The sequence below is a fragment of the Chaetodon trifascialis genome, chromosome 9, assembly GCF_039877785.1.
Source record: "Chaetodon trifascialis isolate fChaTrf1 chromosome 9, fChaTrf1.hap1, whole genome shotgun sequence".
Classification (NCBI taxonomy): Eukaryota; Metazoa; Chordata; class Actinopteri; order Chaetodontiformes; family Chaetodontidae; genus Chaetodon; species Chaetodon trifascialis.
This window is the reverse complement of record NC_092064.1, coordinates 17,110,353-17,130,199: the sequence shown is the minus strand read 5'-3', so window position 1 is coordinate 17,130,199 and position 19,847 is coordinate 17,110,353. Positions and strand designations below refer to the sequence as shown.

Sequence of the window (19,847 nt, the reverse complement as noted above, 5' to 3'; positions counted from 1 at the left end):
ATTTTCATCCACATTTTGACTCTCTACGACAGAACATTAGAAATACTACAACGTCTATGAGGTTTAAGTGCTGACTTCGATCTGAGTGAGTGAAGGTGAGCACAGGACTTAAAGCCCTTGACATATACACTGCACAACTGCTTACCAATGGGAGGTTAAAGTTGCTGGGAACATTTCACAAATGGGCAACTCAATAAAATAGCTAACAACAGGTATAAGGATATTTCCTTTCTCGACATTTTCAGGGCATGTTGGTATTGGGAAATTTTGGCTGCACTTTTTTTTGCCATTTTTGTGCTACTAGCTCACTATAGCTTTAGCAATACAGATTTATCAGCAGGTAAAATGTAATGAATGTGAGATTAAAAACAGTATATATATCTCACAAACAACATTTCTAAGTGAGTAGAGCCTTTTCTCAAGATTAGTTATCATGAGCATGTAGCACAGACCCCTAATTAGACAGATCAATGTAATTGGTTGCAGGTGCTCCCAGTCACACTTGTGAACATGTTGACTAAAATGACAAACAACGTGGAAATCAAGGCATATTGTTTGTGTAAATTGGTCTGATTGGCTGTGCGGATGTATGTGTCCACCCTTAATCTACTCACATTATCTAATTCCGCCTCCTTCTTGAAAGTGGAATATGCCTCTTCATATCCATTGGAACGTAGATAATCGGCTATCGCTCGATTTCTGAAACAGACAAAGAGGACCAGTAATTAGTTCTCCTGATTAGCAGACAAGATAGTTGTTAAAGTGCCACGGGACACAACACGATTAATGGAGTTGTATTCACCGCTGTAAAACAAAGAGAGAAAATAAGCATGTTCAGGAAACGTCAGACAAAGATGTACATTTTACAAGCTTTTCACACATTCAGACTGTGTTATCACGCTTCTACATTCTTCTCTATATAATAAAAATGCTTGCCATGCATAAATGCAGTCTAACACTTAGAACTACCTCTAACAATACACACAGACAGTCTCGTACTCTCTCACATACACACAAAACCCTCTCCGCCCATTTGACACAAATCGAGAACACATCTGTCTGGCTTCTATAATGAGCTCTTGTTGCTGTGGGCAAATAATGGGAAGGGATGACTCCCCATGGTGTAGATATGGGGAAAACGAGAGTCAGTGTGCATCCCACCATCACCTCCATATAAAAACAGAAGACAGACAAGTCACGGAGAAGCATTTGGACACTTTACTTTTACTCCAGGTTAATCTCCTTTTCACCCATAAATTTTAGACAGCACAAGTCGATATTCAAAGACACCAAACAGACCTTAAAGGGAGCTGTCACAAAGGTGGTGAGGATGGTAGCAAAGGTGACGTAGCCGTCTTACTATTTCAAATATGTGAGGAGAGATGTCCAGATAGACAGACAATAGACTACACAGGCAGAGCTGAAAGTGAGGAGAAAGGAGGCCACCCATACACTTACAACACACACGCAGCTACCAGATATTCACACACACACACACACACACACACACACACACACACACACACACACACACACACACACACACACACACACACACACACACACACACACACAGAGGTTTGGTTTATGACTATCGCCTCAGCAGCAGTTCAATATACCACCAGTTATTAATGAGCTTCAAGTCAGTTAGTCTCAATGGTTCAAGCTTTTATTCTCCATCTAATTACATTCTCATGAGGGTGCTGTAAAGTAATTTATTTTACTTCCTTTTTTATCCAAAATGTTCCACTTAGCTCATACAATCTTGTAATTATATTCTAAGTAGAAGAAAGCAATGCTTTGATTCAGGGCTGGGCAGTTTTTCAATACTGCTGCCAAACACATGTTCATTCTCTTGCTACTCATTTGTGTTTGCAATACCAGCCAAACTCTTCAGGCTGTGCTAACCTGATTAGCATGGTTTAGCTAATATTCAACAGAAGACACACTACTGAAATTCCCCAGGTGAGCCTCAAACTTTATGAATTTTTGTTCTGCATGTTTCAAGACACAATATGTGATTATACTGTATTAAATAAAAATGCTAATTTAAAATCACCCTTAAAAAGGAAACTGAATTCTTTTACACTGTTCACAGGGAGGGAGAAGTGTTTGGTCTGTGAAGACAGCTATATAAATGTCTTCTTACTTTTTTTTTTAATCCATCTCTTGTGATTCCCTCAGCTTCATCAACATGCAGCAATAAAACACTGGAATACCCCTTCATGAAAAAAAAATCTTAACCATGTAACTCATGTGAACACAGGGTTGGTTTTGGATTTGTTTTTCTTCTTTCTTTTCTAGTTATGCTCTCAGTATTACTATTACACACCAGACATGGCAAAAACAGACTTTATAAAGACACAAAAAAGACATTGAATTCATGAATGTCTAATAAAATGCTATTTTTCTTCCAGCCCTCCTGTGTTTGCACATAGCAAACCCCACCATTAATGCCAGGAGAAGCTAGACAAGCTGTCAGGCAGGCAAGGCTTTGAGGTGCCAATATGAAAGGGGTGGGGGGTACAATCTGTCGGCCCAGTCTGTGCCCCCTGCGCCCTCTCGGTCAGTGTTGAGCACTGAAACCCTCGTCTGCCTCTGCCCACCTGAATCCCCATGACAACAGGAGCAGGCCTTATTACAGCTCAAGGTTAGCAGGAGGTGATCTACTCCTCTGACAGCCTGCCTGCCATAAGTCTAGAAAACTAGAGGAGAGGGCGGGGGTGTGCTAGCATGTCTGAGAAAGTGTATAAGCAGTTGAGTGAAGCTGCAGGTGAGGGGAGCTGAGGCACAGAGGGAGCTTTGATGTGGTGTGGTGTGGGTGTGTCAGTTGAGTGTGAGAAGGTGTGCTTCCACCAAACCCACTGCCTCCATGTCACACCAGCTTTTACAGTCTGATTCAGAGGATGGGAATACCAGGAAGACCACACTCTGGGGTGCCAATTCAAAAACAATTGTCTGAAATTATGGGATGGTTCTGCATTAGCCAAGTCTTAAACAAAATCAAATCACTTTGCTGCAATTTGACAAATAATGTGTAGCTCTATGGAAAATGCAAGCAAACTGGAAATTATTGAACTCCATTTTAGTCTCCTCTTCGTCTCATATCACTGCAAGAAACAGGTAGTTCATAACAATGTAATATGCATTTATTACAGTAGGGTTGAGAATAGCCTGTAACCACAAAGGAGAGAGTGAGACAGAGACCAAAAAAAGAGAAATGGAGAAAACACTCTTGAAACATCTGCATGAACAATGAAGGAACAGCAATAGGACACAGTAATATTATTCTAATGTTGGTAAAGAGAGCACATGATAGCAGAGAAAAGTCTTTGATATAAGGTGTATACTTCACTTTCTATGTTGCATGGTGCTGTATGCAAACCACACGGTGGAGCAGTCAATTTTTGTAGCTCCAGGGAATGAGCTAGTAATCATGAATCATATTCAATGTGTTTTGAGTGTTTTTGCATGTTGCGAGAACAGAGCGCACACTAAATCGACACCTCCCGTTTCTGTTTTCAATGCATACTGTCAAATATATGCACTTAAAAGCATAGCTAAGCAGCAGCGTACAATACTGTCAGAGTAGACAGCTGTCAAAGTGCCTCAGCTATGACATGAAGACAAAGTTCCCACTGCTCTCCTGAACCCCCACTCACCCCATATGTGGCAAAAACAATACATAAAAACAAACCACATGCTAACAGGCAGATTTGAACACGTCAAAACCCCAAACACTGTGGGGAAAGGTGAAGAAAACAGGGGAAAAGATGTGTACTAATGTCGACAGAAGGAGAGCAAACCGGCTGGTTTCCATGGTTACTAGCAGCCCACAGCCAGATGACGTGATGGGGAGATAGTGATAAAGAGGGCAGGGCGAGTACGTGGACAGAGAGGACAGATAGTACAGGGGAAAGAACAATAGAAACCCTTTAAAGCCCATACTGTAACGCTAAACTTGGTCTCTTTCAGTGAGATCGACAGGCTTTCTCTGAAGACATCATGACTGAAAACTGTCTGAGCCATTATTCAAAATCTACAACAGTAGTGCCTTTTTAAAAGTGCAAGCAATCTTGTGTCATTCAGTAAAGATTAGAGTGTCTCCCATGGGTTATATCCATGTTGTGGTCAGTCAGACCTGATACAGAGCCGCTCTCTCACAGACTATAAACCTTTAACAGAGGGAAACGGAAAGAGCAGCCAGTGACACAAACAGCGACGGGGATGAAATGAGGGAGAGATGGATGACCTCATCCTTCTGAGAAGAGAGGTGAGTCAGCCATCCAGCATGTCTGCCAGTGACATCACTTCCTCCCAATTCCTGCTACATGATCATTCACTTTCACATAAATTTAGAGATGAGAAACACTTCCTAAAAACCGCCAGCTTTTCCTAGATTTCGCTACATTTTGTGTACATAATACCAACGTGACCATTTTAAGTATCTAAAACATTCAACTTTGTTAATCTGTGAAGTGTGCTGCATAATATGTCAAGCACATCTCATGTAGTGCAAAAACAGGATAAACTGTGCCTAGTGGTGGCTGGGCCGTTCTGTTTCAATGATTATTGGATTATGATCCAACATTAACTCATGTTTGTGCTTTGTTGGTATGACCAACAGCACAGTTGAGTATTACGAGAATAATACTGCAAGTTCAAAGAACGGTTTTCTGCAATAGTGGCTTAATGGTAGGGGTGGGCGATACGCCGTTTTCATCACCATCGACTGTTACCGGATGCCACGACAAGGATTTTGCTGTACTCATAGAACCAGAGTCACAGAATCCTCGCTATAACACTGACTCCAGTTACACGAAGATGTGGAAGTAACATTATGAGCAATGCATGGTAATTTCTCAGCTGTTGGCTGCAAGAACACAAAAAGATTCCAAACTCTGATGTACACAAAAAATAGCTTCAATGTAGGAAAATACTTAGGTCATGATGATGTAGCTAAGCTTGCTACATTTCTCTGGGGGTAGCTTCAGTGTAGTGAGGCTTTATGTAGCTATATGTAGCCTAGCTCACCACGTTTACTAAGTAGCTTGCTCAACACAAGTGTCAGTACCAGCCACTAACAACTAACAGTATCAATGCATATTTTTCATTAGTCAACTATCTTGACTAAAAAATGTGAAAAATAATAACAAATGTCAATCACAGCTGCATTGTCTTTGCCTTGGTCTGAATCTCATAGAACACTCATACAGTTAAATGGCCAATCATTACAGAGTTTTCGACTTACAAAGCCCTGACACGACTCATAGACGGGACTATGTATGAACTTGTTGAATCTTTCGAACCTGTAGTTGAATGTTTAATAAAAAGAAGCTGAAGTCTACACTGTGAAAGGTCCCTCCGTACATATAAAATTCACCTTCCTGGCCGCCCGGGTAGCTCACCTAGTAGACTATGTACCATGTATCATGTCTTAAGGCAGTGGCTTGGATTTGAGCCCAAGGCCCTTTGCTGCTGCATGTCTTTCTTGACTTTCCTGTCTCTCACAATCGCAAATACAGGAGGAATGTAAAAATAAATAAAAACAATAATAATAAACTGACAGTTTTTGTTCTCTATGAGCCCACTGTCCACATCCATAGACATGAACTGCTTGAAAACCAATGCACAACCACCTTGTCATGAGGCTGACAATTTTCTGGTGGTCCTGACTGTTTCATAAAGCTTACAAAGGTTGTACCCAGTGGCTGTTCTCTGAGATGATGACCATTGAGCAAACATCAGTGGATGACAGCAGAGGCAGTGGTTACATCACCACATAGCACTGGCCTTAGTACACATATTCAAGCAACAAGGCCAGGATCTACACATGGAAGTACTGACAAAGAAAAATAAAGTCTTAATGGTGAATTTCATGTTTCTCTTACCCCTCCCCAACTTCAAGTTAAAGACTGCGCTAACTTGACAAGTGTGGGAGTTCCCATCAGGACTAAAACAGAACTACATCTACAGGTACTTTCCAGATTTTTTTTTAATGTTTCCTTCATGTGTGAACAGGTGCAACACTCCCATGTCATTCCTTCAATTTTTCCTTTTAAGACCTAACAATCAGGCAATCTTTTGTATAATTGGTATGACTGGCAATTTACCTAAGACACTAATTTGTTTGGAGTTGATGGAAAGTCTAGAAACCACTAAGGTGAGCATTTTTCAAGCTTGACATCTGAAAGAACCATATCAGTAATACATTAACAGTAGGAAACAAAAACCTGGTACCTTATTACCGGGTACCTCAAGCCTTATGTCAAATGTCCCAGACAGTCAGATAGGTAAAAAAAAAAAAAAAACTCTACACAAACATTTATAGAGTCTAATCTACTACTTCTCCTGAAAGGTGCGATGTGTCCAAGTCACAAGAGACATGTTTAGCTAAGCATAAGTTGTGTAAAGAGAAGGAGGAGGCCCATAGGGAGCTGAAAAGTTAAGCTTATTCTTCCGTCTTAACAGCTGAGTACTGAACAGCTGATAACTTCTCAAGGGGAACTTGTTAGCAGAAACATTCCACAAAAATCATATGACAGGGTTACTTAACAGTGTTATGGATCTCCATGAAAAATGTTACCAATCAACCATTTCTCTTGCTTGACTGATGAAGAAGAGCTCAAGCTGCTGGTTACTGGAGATATGAAGCATATCACTCAAAAGCAATCTATACATAGATTAACCACAGAGCTAATCCACCACATGATTCAGAGGGAAAATGACAGAGCATTTGCTTGATCTATAAAAGTTTATATGTCTTAGCTGATTCCCAAATCTCAATCATCTCAAAGCCTCTTACAGTGCCGATTATCATAATGTTGCTAATTTCAAATGTGAAACAAGTAGACTGTGCAGAGAAAAAAGCAGCTGTCTGTCCAATAAGTTATGAGCACCGCAGTGCTCAAGCCAGAGGAAGGCTTCAAAAGGAGGAACTCCCTCTCACAAAGGCTGTCTTTTTATCGAATTCAGACTTAACACAACCACAAAGAAGGTGACAGTGTGCAGTATAGTTGCAGAACAAAAAGCAGCATTAAGCTGAAATGCTAGGTATCTGGGCTTCACACCAAATTATGGAAAGAAGTCACAGTCTTTTTCTATAGTGGGTGTGTGTGTAGCATGCACATATTTTCTGTGACATGTTCATGCTGGAGCTTTGTTGGTTGAGCTGAAGCTAGAGCTTGAAAGAGTCAAATGTACTTTCTTAAATCATGAACCATGATCATGAATCAGGATGAGTCAAGTCAGATCACTCTGATCAGGCCACCACCGGAGACTCAAATGTGCAGTGGATTCAAGTTTGTTCATCCTGTAGACTGGTCGTCTTCCTTAAACAAAGTCCATTTTACACTGGTGTCAGTGCATGATTGACATGGGATGATGGGTCAAGACCACAGAGACTGTTACCATGCCAATCCATCTGTTTGTCAGTCCCGAGGCAAAATCAGATCCGTATTGCTGATGGACCCCCTGCAGATGCACCCGGCCATGTTCAGTACACTGAGCTCCAATAGTGAGGCTCAGGAACAGTGTCTGTGTGTGCCACCAACAAGTGTGTGTGCAACCCCAATCCGGAGGCTCCTGTCACACAAAACCATTAAAGCGCTACCAGATTCATAATAATTATTTGAAACACTGTGTCTCTGGACCCACCCAGGGAATAATCGATGCAATCAGTGCAAATAATGAAAAAGGTGTAATCTTTAACCTTTAATCCTTAAATCTGTTCACTGACACTCAAAACTGACCACGCAATCATGGTTTCAAGATGAGATATAACTTCATTAATCCTATGTTGGGGAGAAAGGTACGCACAAGTGAAATTGGCCGACTGATTTGAAAGGACACAATTATAATATCAATGTCTGATTTTGCTTGCACAGCTATATTTCAATCACGACATGTTAACACTACATTCCCAGTTACAGAACCATCACATTGCACAGGTGGACGTACAAAGGCCAAAAGACAGAAGAAGGAGGTAGAGCTTTAGATAAATGTACCAATTAACATGTGCACGATCATAGGAATATTGGAGGACTGGTAAATGTCCATGTAAACAGCATATCATTCAAATAAAGATGATACACATAATATCTGCTTGCTTGAGTTTCAGGATTAAACATTAAACATTTAAATAAACATTATATTCCTCATGCCATGGCTTTGACTGAGTGCCTTCTATACCGCAGTCTTTTATTGTATCTCGTTCAAGTCACCTTTATGTCTTCTTATTGGCAGAAGTCTCTGCATTTGATCCGTTATGTCACCACAATTACAGCCAAAGGGTGAAGGAAAAAGTACAAAAATCACATGAACCATCTTGTAGCCCAAGACATGGAGAAGGATGAGAGGATTTACTTTGTAAAACAAAAACAGAGTTGAAAAGCAAAGGCACATCTGCACATGGGTGCCTCCAGGTCTTTCAGGGGAGCAGATAGTTTGTGTTCTTTATCTATTTTTACTACCCGCCAGCAGGAACGAGTCCCCTGACCCTGGAAAGAAACACAAATGTGCTTTTCATTGGCTATGCTCATAAAAATACAGTTCTTGTGAAGATGCTACGCAATCACAGCATCTGACTGCAGTGCTGACACAATAGCACCAGTTTAGGGGACAAAGATTATTTCTCTTTTTAGAACATGTTCTTCCACACCAGCGCAATAAAACTGTTTTGCTGTCTTTGCGGCCTATGTCAAAGAGCAGGTCAATGTCAACTGGAAAGATAAAAAACAACAAGCCCTCTCTTGTTTACTATTTTCATTCTTTTGTAAATTTGTAAAATTTGTCATGTAAAAAAAACCCAAAAGAGTCACTCTGATGGAACACACAACAAGTTAGTGCAGATTTGACAGTTTCCCTGCAGTAATTTGCTTAAAAACATGGAAGAGGAGGCCTGAATGCAATGGGAACAAAATCATTTTGTTTGCAGCCTGATGGTAAACAAGGCTGTGACAAAGAAAGGAGGGGGCCCAATGAAAAATTACTGTGAATAGCAGACAGTCAACCGGTCACTGCTCCCATTTCCCCCTCTCTGCTATTATGCCTGACTCAAAAACAGCCGCTGGGTTTCCAAGTAGGCTTCGCAAAATGAGGCTGCCAGTTAGGAAATAAGATCTTGGGGCCACTTCATAGCCGACAAACTCAATGAGAGTGCCAACTGAGCCAAGCGACATCTCCAATGGGAAGAATACAACAGATGCTTGAATGGAACTCAAATGGTGTGATGGTCCCGCACCAGTTTCCTGTAAGCTACAGGGCCAGAGACTTGTGCAACAGAGGAGAAAAGAGGGATGGGGGGTGGGGGGACCTTGGCAGCTTCCTCTGAATAGCAAATAGCTCGAAAGATTAGCATTCCAATAGATCTCTCCATACCAACAGACCCCTCCCACAGTGCTGATTCTAAAAACACAGAAACGTAGTTGGGAAAGTTAAGAGCCTTGTCATGTGAACGCTGCTGCATTTCTTACTGACGAGAGTGCAAGATTGGGGGGGTGGGGAGGTGGGATTAATCATTTAGTCTGTAAAATGTCAAAATATTGTAAAAAATACTCATCATAATTTCCCAGAGCACAAAGTGACAGGTTTAAATATCTTCTGTTGTCCAACCAACACTTCAAAACCAAGGGACTCTTCATTTACTATCATAAGTGACAAAGAAAAGCAGCAAATCTTTACATTTAAGAAGCTGTATTTATATATAATGTTATATATACACAATAGTGTATATAATAATATTTCACATATTTGTTTGAAAAATAATTGAAATTAAACTATCAGAAGAGTTGGTGACTGACTTTTTTCGACCAATCAATTGATTATTCATTTCTGCTCCAAACAAAAGGGTCCTCATCTCCTTTCAACTCAGGGCCAAATATCTCTCTATGCCGTTACTTCTTAAGTGAAGAGGAATTCTTACAGACTAAAGCTCAGAAACATCATCTCATCTCATCTCATCTCTTTCTCATGACCTTGTATCTGCCATCGAGCTGCCTTAACTTTTTATCCTCTGCCTCAGGGGTTAATTACCAAACCCACAGACTCAGCAGGGCCAAATTACAGCTCCCCCATTATCTCTCACTTTTCCCACTTGCTTAAAATACACTAAACGCACATGTGCAGATATTTCTTTGTCTGTATGCCATTTCTGTGCCGGTGCCAGACAATTTGTGGGCAGATTTCAGACATTTTGGACACATAGTTTCTCTAAGGAATCAGCGACAGTACTAACTAACAGTGTGCAGACAGTGAGGGCATACAGCTTGGTACCACACTTTGGAGCCCTATTTTTGTTCCTCATTGCATTCATTTTTTGGACAAAGGTGACATTTTAAGCTTTTACTAAGGCCACATGGGGCAAATTGTGAATACTTAACATTTTCATGAGTGGGTAGTGTAGGTGGAGGATCAGTGCATTTGTCCTACAAGACCTCAGGGGAACTCAGGAACCTTTAACCAGTCATTGATTCTTCCTGAGGGCTACCAATGAGAAAAAACAACATTTCCACCTTTAAACTGATTCTAGTAATCAATACACAACCTTGCCTGGACACAAACACTGTAGTGTCATAAGAAGGACAATTCAAATAGGTGGTGTTACTTTTTAGGTTTTCGAAACAATTGACAAAACATCAGTGGTTCGGAGAATAGTCTCTTTTGCTTGGGCATAGGTATACAAATACGGCTCACTGGAACAGGCCCACATTAAGCTACTGTATTTACAGTAGTATTTACTATCTGACACTATAATTGGCAACCATGTCACTGGGCAGCTTCAAAAAACATCTGATTCAGCTTTAGCTCCTTTGACCCTCACATCCAATGAGATGAGTCAGAATAACATGCCGATTCACAACGTATCAACAGAAATGTAAGCAAGCAGAAGCAGACAATGAAGCAGAAGTTTGTACCCGGCAGGGGCTGTACGTAGTTCCCTTATCTCTCCACTGTCTGCTATCTAACACAATGGTATAAAATTCCACCTGAAATATTTAAATCAAGGCATTATTCAGTAGCCAATGTTTTTATCTCTGATTAAGGGGCAACATACATGTAGCCTGAACTGTTGTTTTAACCAACATTTTTGATTTCTTACATAAAACTGACTTCTGATATCTTCGGCTTTCTAGTCAGCTGACAGTCTGTTTTAGAAAATAAATCAGCAGCTATTTTCAAAGTTGTTGCATCATCATGATCATCATCATCATTTTCAAGAACAAATGCAAAACTTTCCAGGGTGTGAGGTTCTCATTTGTGAGGATTTGCTGTGAGTCTTATGTGATAGAAAACTGAATAACTTACAAGATTTTGGATGTTTGGTCAGACAAAATAAACAATTTGATAATATTATTTTAGATTTTAGGAAATTGTGCTGGGCATGTTTCATCATTTCCTGACATCGTGTAGCTCAAAAAATTATTTAATTAATAAAGAAAATACTCAGCAGATTGCTGAAAAAAATAACTCTTGGTTGCAGCCCTGACATGTATAATGTTCTCCCCTCCTTGGAAAAACACCTTCAAAGTGCCTTTGAGAAAACCACGTTCATTCCTTCAAAGCTGCACAGCAACATCAGAAGAGTGTAGTTGCACTGGGCAGCTGTGCAAGCGCCAGTGTGTGCGTCTGACTATATAAAAGTGAATGTAGCATGAAGGTGAAATGAAACATGTCTCATCCCATGATGCAACAGACGTGCAACATTTCAACCACAGTGTATAAATCCATATATCTAAAATCTGACATCTTCATCTCAGCTACATTATGAAAGGTGTGTTTGCAACTTACAGCTCATCTCGTTGCCGTTGTGACAGCACCATGGTGACGGGGTAGTGTGGGCGGGGCCGGGAGGGATCAGTTGGTAGAAGGTGAATCTTGTGCAGCTGCTGCGCTCTCCTCAGTCAGGAGATGAGCTGTGCTGATCCAAGCAACACGGGCGAGGATGAGCTGTGTACTCCAATGGCAGGCAGTTGGTTTTGTCCAGACAAAAAGACTCAGACTGAGAGAAGGGGAACGCAGGAATCTGCCCCCCAGCTGCCTGACTCCAGGGACAAGAGAAGTGAGAGCCTTCAGACCAGTCACCAGCCAAGTCTACACTGCATCTGGAGAGGAGAGGGAGAGAGGGGAAAGTCAACATTAGGTATGCATGACAGATAACATGACAAGTGGGTGGGGATGAAAATGTTTATAGGCCAGAGGAATACTGCGTCAACGTCTGCACCAGTTTAGACGCAAGTAAAATGGCCGAAGGATGTGTCAACAATGCAAAAAATAAAAAATATAAAATATGTACTTAGTTATTTTCTACCAGAAAGAGAACATAACTCCCATAGCAAAGCTTTGACAGTAGAAACCTGTTTATCAGACTTTTCAGAAAAACAGGCTCCTTTCCATAACTCACTCTTCTATTTGCTTTTTAACTCCACTCCTATGTACCTTTATAATTTGTCTGTCACGTCACCAGTCTGGTTTGCTCTTGCAGCAAATTCCTTTCTCCATGAACATACAAGAGCTGACCCACATTCTCCAAGCAACGTACTCCCAGGTTGCCAACAGAAAAGAAAAAAAAACAGGACACAGCCGAGCGGACTCGAGCAACGGCAGTGCTCTTGTCAAACTCACCAACCCTATCGCCTCATTATGATACCTCTTCAAGAGCTGGCTGGCCTGACTGATAGCAAGCTGAAAGCACTATGACTGTTTGTGCCACCAAAACACTTATTAGTGTTAGTGTGAAAAATAATTTACTGTCAAGTCTTGAAAAGCACTTTACCAAAAGCAGGTACCCACTAGAATACCAACTGGGAGCCACAATAAGCCTTTTAGTCTACTGGGACTAGCCTGACTAAATCTTTGCCAGACCAGTAAACAAAGGAACAAACAAAGCCAATTTACCTCCTCCTAGAAACCTGCAACAAATGGACAAAACCACAACAAGGCACAGATGTCCAGAACCATGTACAGGAGACACTGTGTGTCAGACATGAGGTTTGCTGCATGGCAAAGGAGCAGTGAAGGAAACACTGATGCGTCTAGAGTAGGCATGAGGACTGGAAACAACCCAGGAAGCTGCAATGAAGGAAGATTCACATATTCCTCATTTCAGCTGTTGATGTAGGAGTGACATTACCACAAGGGAAATTCTTCCTTTTTACTCCTGCTTTTGTTTTCAGAAAAGGAGTGCAGCAGCACAGGGACCTAATATGTATAGTCAAACATGATGCGTGAAGAAGACTGACCTACCTGGACACCATTCTGCCAAATTTCTAAAGTTAAACTGTGTTATTTGCTTACTTATTTGCTAATTGGACACCTTGACATTGTAGAAAAACTGCTGAATAGAAAGCAACCAAACGCAGCCAACAGCTAACCTCTGGACCATGATGTCATCACCTGATAGCAGTCAAAATGTCTGCTTACCTCTGACCGTGTGAGGATTACGCCGCACAGGGAGGTTCTGGCTCTTGCCCAACAACTCTGCCGTGGTTCAGGGTCACAGCAGTACAACAACACAATTCGACACTTGCACTGAAGCTAAAAATGGCTCCTGCTAAAACTCAACATGCAAAACATGCATTATAAGGCAAGCCCCCGCCACATCAACCTGTACAACTGCGGTAGTGTGTGAAACGAGGTCATCTACTATATATTGATACCTCCCTCTCTGCTGTTGGCAGCTGTCATCACCGTGTGTATCCATTAATGTGCGAGACTCCCCACTCTGCAAATCTCATTTGCGGCATCTGTATTGAGCAAAATGTTTGCACAATCATGTAATCAGGCTAATTGCTTCAGCACAAAATGTGGTTGTGTCTTGTGGAGGGGGGAATGGAGTAGAGCCACAGTGCATCCATATATCTGCTCCATGACGGTTAATAATGGTTATGTGCCTTCCTCCCATTGATTCTCTTGTCTTTGTGTAGCAGCTCAAACTGCACAATGACGGGCCCATTACAGTCATGGCACTGACTGCTTTGAGAGATGATGCTTAATTTCCTGATGAGTCCTAACAGGTCATCTGTTGTTAAAATTAGCGGTCGACCGATAGTGGATTTATAAAGGCCAATATAATAACAATAGTTTAGAGTGGGAAACAGCTGTCAGCCTTAGTGAAAACCCCACTTTTAATGAATAATGGGAAACAGTCTGTCTGTCTTTTTCAGAATGCAACAACCAAGTGCCAAGTCAACACTGTAATGAACCACACCCACTGTATTACTCCCTGAGCACAAAATCCATACCAAGCATATGGACTGAAAATTTTTAAAATGATGACACAAGATTTGAGTCAAAAGACTCAGATCACACCAAGTCACTAAATACATGGAAAACCCTGTTAGAATACAGAGCAATTTGCCAGCTAACCCATCAAAGAGGTTGGTCCAAAAGAGCTGTTAACTACTACAGCACTTTGAGACAATATCTCAAAAATCAATTTATGGTAAATGTGACAACACTGAAGCTGACTGTTTCTGAGGATTGTAAATATCCAAGCAAATTAGTTATCTGGTCAAAATGGAACATGCATTATCAGACAGCAGTACAAAGTACAGCTCTGCATCACACCACCTGCCACTACAAAGAGGATGGTCTTGGTGAAGCAGTGCTGTCAGCAGTGTGCAAGGAGCCCAGTACTGTTGTGACCCAGCTAGCAGTGTCTGGTGTTCCTTACAGTGGAAAGCCCAAGAGCTACTACAAGTCTTCAGGACAGCACACTGCAAACACTGTGGGTTAAAAATTGAGGACCGCGCCTGATCTCCTGTTCACTGCTCTACTGCATTACATGACAGAAGTTTCTGCCCATGACAGAAGAGGTATGTGTACAAGATGAGGTAGGTGCACAACATTCTGAACAAGGCAACACGCAGCCGTGGTATGTAGTGCAGGAGGAGGAAAATAAAAAACCAGTCTAAAGTTGAGTCTCAGTGCTGGTGCAGTTCATCACAAAACATACCATCCCAGCAATTCTGACAGTTATCACCTCACTGTCACAGACTTCTGCTCGCGTCATTATGTCACCATCCTCTTTCAAAAGCCTCTTCTCAAACAGCTGGAATCTGGGGCAACTTCATTTTCTGTCAATGACTTCACCTTCGTATCACATGTGTCCTCAAAATGCTTCAGTATCACCCCGACTGCAAAATTGCTTTGAAATTAATAGCAAAGGGTGGTTCGATGTGTGTTTCAGGACAATGATTCTACCGTGTGGACATCAAAGCATTATCTGCATTTTCACACATAATACAAACACTCCAGGTTAATACAACAGGGAGATCAAAGTCTTCTGTACAGTGATTGACACAGTATTTTGAATTAGGGTGAAGAATTAACTATTGCTGTGCAGTAGTTGCTTCAGATTTTTTCTTCTTTGACTCAGATTCATCTCGTAACGTTTGTGATGTGGGTTTTTAAAAACATAACATTGCTTGTTTGTTACCATGTTGATGATGATGTAAAACTATTCCACTGACAGCAGTTTCCAGGACTTTTAAGCAGCGAGAACCCAAACTGAACTTTCAGTCAGAATCAAAGATCTGTTTCTTAATCACCACTGGGGGATTATTCAGCTCAGACTTGGTCAACAGCAATGAGATTTTCTGTTTATTTGGTGGTTTTATCATTTGGCTGTCCCATTGACATATCATAAACTTGTTAACCAAAACAAAAGCAAAAGCAGTCACGTGATCTGACCACTGCACAACTGATACAAGCAGATGAGTGGAGATCATTTACTGTACTGAAATGTGGAATAAGATTATTCTTTGTCAGTAGTTTAACATTACAGTTTCAGCAGTGACAAGAAGAGTATTAAAACCAAAAGATCATTTTGCATAAGATATCTATTAAACGAGAGCTACACACATAGTAATGAACCAATCAAGAGTACATCACTGTGCTGTATCAATTGGAGAAACGTGGATAATTTACAATGTCAAGCACTAAAGCAGGTGCAGCTCTGTCATTGACCTGTGTAGAAACCAGTTCATCACTAATTGTATATATTCTTATAAAAAACAAGAAGAAGCAACAAAATAAAACAAAACGAGAACATACAAAACAAAACAGATAACTGAAACGGCCTGAACTGGGATCATTTACTGAATGTCTTCTTATTCTGTAAATCAGCTCCAGTTTCAGTGAATGGTTGTTCTTGGTAAAGCACTCAGACAGAATTCATCCAAAGAGCTTTATCACTAACTGATGATGAAACTGAGTGAACATCTGGCTCAGCTTTCAATCTGCAGCCTTTACAACCCACAAGGTGCCTGTCAGCTATGCGGGTTGGTAACAATCAGCCAACATTACCAAATTACACAGCTAGTGAACTCTTCCTCCAGTGGCTAATAAAAGGGGCATTATTAACAAAATACAGCAGCAGATGTACGTCATTCTGTCGGACACCAAAAACCAGTTTCAACAGCCCTGGCTGTTCTATCCTCCTACCACTATTGTCAACAGATGGAAAAAACACTCATCTCTCATACCAACAACTGCATGCTGCCAATCAAATTGCCAATCCATTAACACTTGTGTTACCTGATGGACAAGGCCTGATTAAAAGATCACAGCCCAGCTCCATGAAGGAAGCCCACACAGAGGGACAAGAGACTGAGCAGGCAGGAAGCTCACAGAAACAACAAATCAATCACAAGCCTAAGCCAACCTGCTCACACAAGTGGGAAAAACATAGCCTCCTTCCTCCATACATGTTTGAATTAACTGCACATTACAAGCAAAGTTACACTTGGCAGCCACTGGATGCTTGTTCAACTCAAGCAGATTTGAATGTTTCCGGGACATGCACTTAATGCCAACATATTACTGGTTGAAATTATGATTAAAATTCAGGCTGGAGGTGTATGCCGTGAACATCCGTTGCTGTTGCCAAACGTGTTAAATCAAACCTTTCAAATCTCCAAGCTACTTTGGCAACAACCATAACTGGTTGCTAAAATTATATTCAATAGCCTCTGGAGCTTGTTGACAGTGCTGTTAGTTTCATGCCAACATTGTCAGACGGTTGATCACAATTTATGAAATGTAGTTATCCAAACAGTGTCAAAGCGGTCATGTGTAGGTTGACAGGCAGTTGCTGCTGGCAGCAGGTCAGTAATGACAAGTCAGCCAGCTGGTGGGCAGCCTGTCCAGAGGGTCAACCTCTGCGCTACTGTCAGCTCAGGGAAGGAGAGTAATATGGGTATCTGCCCTTGAGCTTGCCACCATCACAAAGATGTACAGCTTCTCACTTTCATCGTTTGTTGACAGAAAATAAAGAGGCCCCCTTGGCAAAACTGTACATTTTGCTCTTTTCAATACTTCCGCCTTCACTTTTACTACAAATGTCATTAGAGAGGAGTGGCCGCCCTACAAGATCTGTGACTGTCCTTTGCTTTACTGTTGTTGAACAGGCAACAAGTGCCAGCAGAGCAGTACTTGTAATGGCCGAAGCTTCAACAATAGTGGTTGCTGTATTTCCATTGCTGACGGCACTGAATAGAGCCTGGCTGCCGGGATGCACTTATTCAAATCAACTTTTGATAAAACTCAGGACTGACTATGAACGCTTTCAAGTAAAACTGTCAGACTACATCCACTGGCTCCTCCTGTTACTGTTAGAGAAATGAAGCATGTCTGTGTTTTATGGGAAAGGGAGATACTGCTGTCATGTTTTCCATGTAGCTCAACACAGAAACTGGACCTGGCAACACACAATTTGAGCCTGTCTCATGTGCGGTACATGGTAACTTTCAGCCATTTCAATATCATGGTCAGCCTGTAAATCTGGCTTTTCTAACATGAAATATCATCAAAAGCAGTGCTACAGAACAGACCCTCATTACCATGTATACTCATATTGTACAGCATTTTCATTTGATCAAGATTTTAAAAGTCAAACCTGTATCACTGCCATTTGAGTACAATCAATTAAGAAGCTAATCCGTTTAAGGGATAATTGTGTTTATGATTGCACAGTAGATTCACAAAAGCCCCAAGATCTGCCAAAATATCTACAGGATGAAGCACGGATCACACCCCTTTTCAAAATGGTTGCGTTTGAGTCAGTCACAGACCAAAACATACTCACACTCTTACCTGAGAGGACAGCGCACGAGCAACTTTCTGTATGAAGACGAACACGTTTGCAAAAATTGAAAAAGAAAGAAAAATCACCAATATCCCATAACTCCAGCTGATGAGCTGCAACGCGGTCCTTATAGGCGTGGCTGGAAATGTTAATACAGCCAAGGATCCTGGCTTTAGCCGATATTTTATATCACGACAATCTTGCTCAAAATGACAAGGGACTAACTCGTCGGACTCAGTGCACAATCTTGTGAGCCACCATAGCCGTGATTTGCGCTCATCCCAGTGTTAATCCTCGGTCCACCAATTCCCTACAACAACCGTTCAATCACACATCCACATAATGAGAGAGAAAACGTAGAAAACAAGGCAGACACTTGAGCACTGTGTCGACGCACTACATACAAACTCACTGCCTCCAATGTGCTCCACCCTGATTTTCTATCACTGTGCCAACAAACCGCATGAAGCACACAGAGTCGTGGAAATGATGAGGACTTGAGCTGAGCATGGCAGCATCCACCAGCATGACAGCGACAATCAGCCGAGGAAATACTACCCGGAGCACGTAGTGTTGGAGAGCTGCAACAAGGCTGTCTCATTTACCATTGTAATGATATCTGCACAACAAATACACAATGCAAGTCAAATGACGAATATCCCTTTACGCCCTTCCAAAATGCTAACACTGGACACAGCAATGACGTGAAGCTGCAGCGCTTGCGCCGATTTCTGAAAAAATATATATCCACACAGTGATAGCAATGGAGTGATCAAGCGAGTCAACACAAACAGAGCTGACAGTAGATGTCATCGGTAACGTCGTCTGGCCTGCATTTGATTTTGTTGTCGAGCTTTTTTTCTTGTACATGCAAGCACAGTGTCTGCATCGACGCTGCTTCAAACTATGCTAATTACTGGTTATTACTAACTTGGGCTAGAGCCTGAATGCATCTGTAACTGACGATAGCCTTGTCATACCCCACACACTGACATGTTTTCCTAATGGTTTTGGTCGACGTGACGACGGTGCCAGCCGGTGGCTTAACGTTATCTATGCCAGTTGCTAATGTTAGCTAAAGTTAACGTTAGCTAAGTTAGCTTCCCGGCGATGCAGTCAGAAAGTTAGCTCGTATGTTCACCTCACTGAAAACTACAGGCTCATAATATACAGTCAAGCGTAAGTAGCCACAATTAACTTATACAGTCAGCTAAAGGTGAGCGACAGGAAAATTTGTAAATGCACAAGATTGTTAATCTGGGCACAAGGATAAACTCCGCTGACAAGGTACCTGCTGCTCCGGTTCAAGCGGCCTGTCCGCCATTTTGAGACATAAAAAGGAGGTGCACAAATTACAGCCACATCGTCATTTTCCCCACCTAACGCCTGATTCCTTCGACCCTGACCGGCTTCGCCACTGAAAACTTCTTCCACTCACCCTTTTGTTTAAGCCCGTGAAAATCCTCAGCCGTCTCCAACGGTAACACGACCCGACAGGGCGTGAAATTTCCGCTCCAAACTATGATCTTGTGATGTGGAGGTAAACTGTGCCCTTCTTGCCTCTCCAGCGCTGCCTGCTTGTTTTTTCGTAGCCTACCGCATTCGCCTTCAGTCGGACGCGCGCACGAAGCTCGCGTTCACGCTCTGACGGGAGCGCGCACGCCCTTCATAGCAAAAACGGAAAAAAAACCTTCTAAGTGTTTAATACGTTTTTGGAGTATTAACTGTTATATGACTTCCGAGCATCCGTTCATTTTGAACT

The 19,847-nt window shown here is 41.7% G+C and overlaps 1 protein-coding gene across 2 annotated transcripts in view; it reads right to left on the bottom strand.

The window, feature by feature from the left end:
* The window catches only part of LOC139336030 (lissencephaly-1 homolog), a 37,290-nt gene extending 17,583 nt beyond the window's left edge, over positions 1-19,707 (bottom strand). Inside the window, exons 1-3 of one of the 2 annotated variants that reach the window (XM_070969880.1) lie at positions 19,524-19,707; positions 11,788-12,101; positions 615-699 (exon numbers count right to left, since the gene is read on the bottom strand). In XM_070969880.1, the coding sequence (XP_070825981.1) occupies positions 615-699; positions 11,788-11,819 (117 nt within the window). In that variant the 5' untranslated portion in view covers positions 11,820-12,101; positions 19,524-19,707. Of the gene's footprint in view, positions 1-614; positions 700-11,787; positions 12,102-18,093; positions 18,570-19,523 lie in introns of those variants that run through there. The other variant, XM_070969881.1, reaches the window with a different exon arrangement.
* Positions 19,708-19,847: the final 140 nt, after the last annotated feature.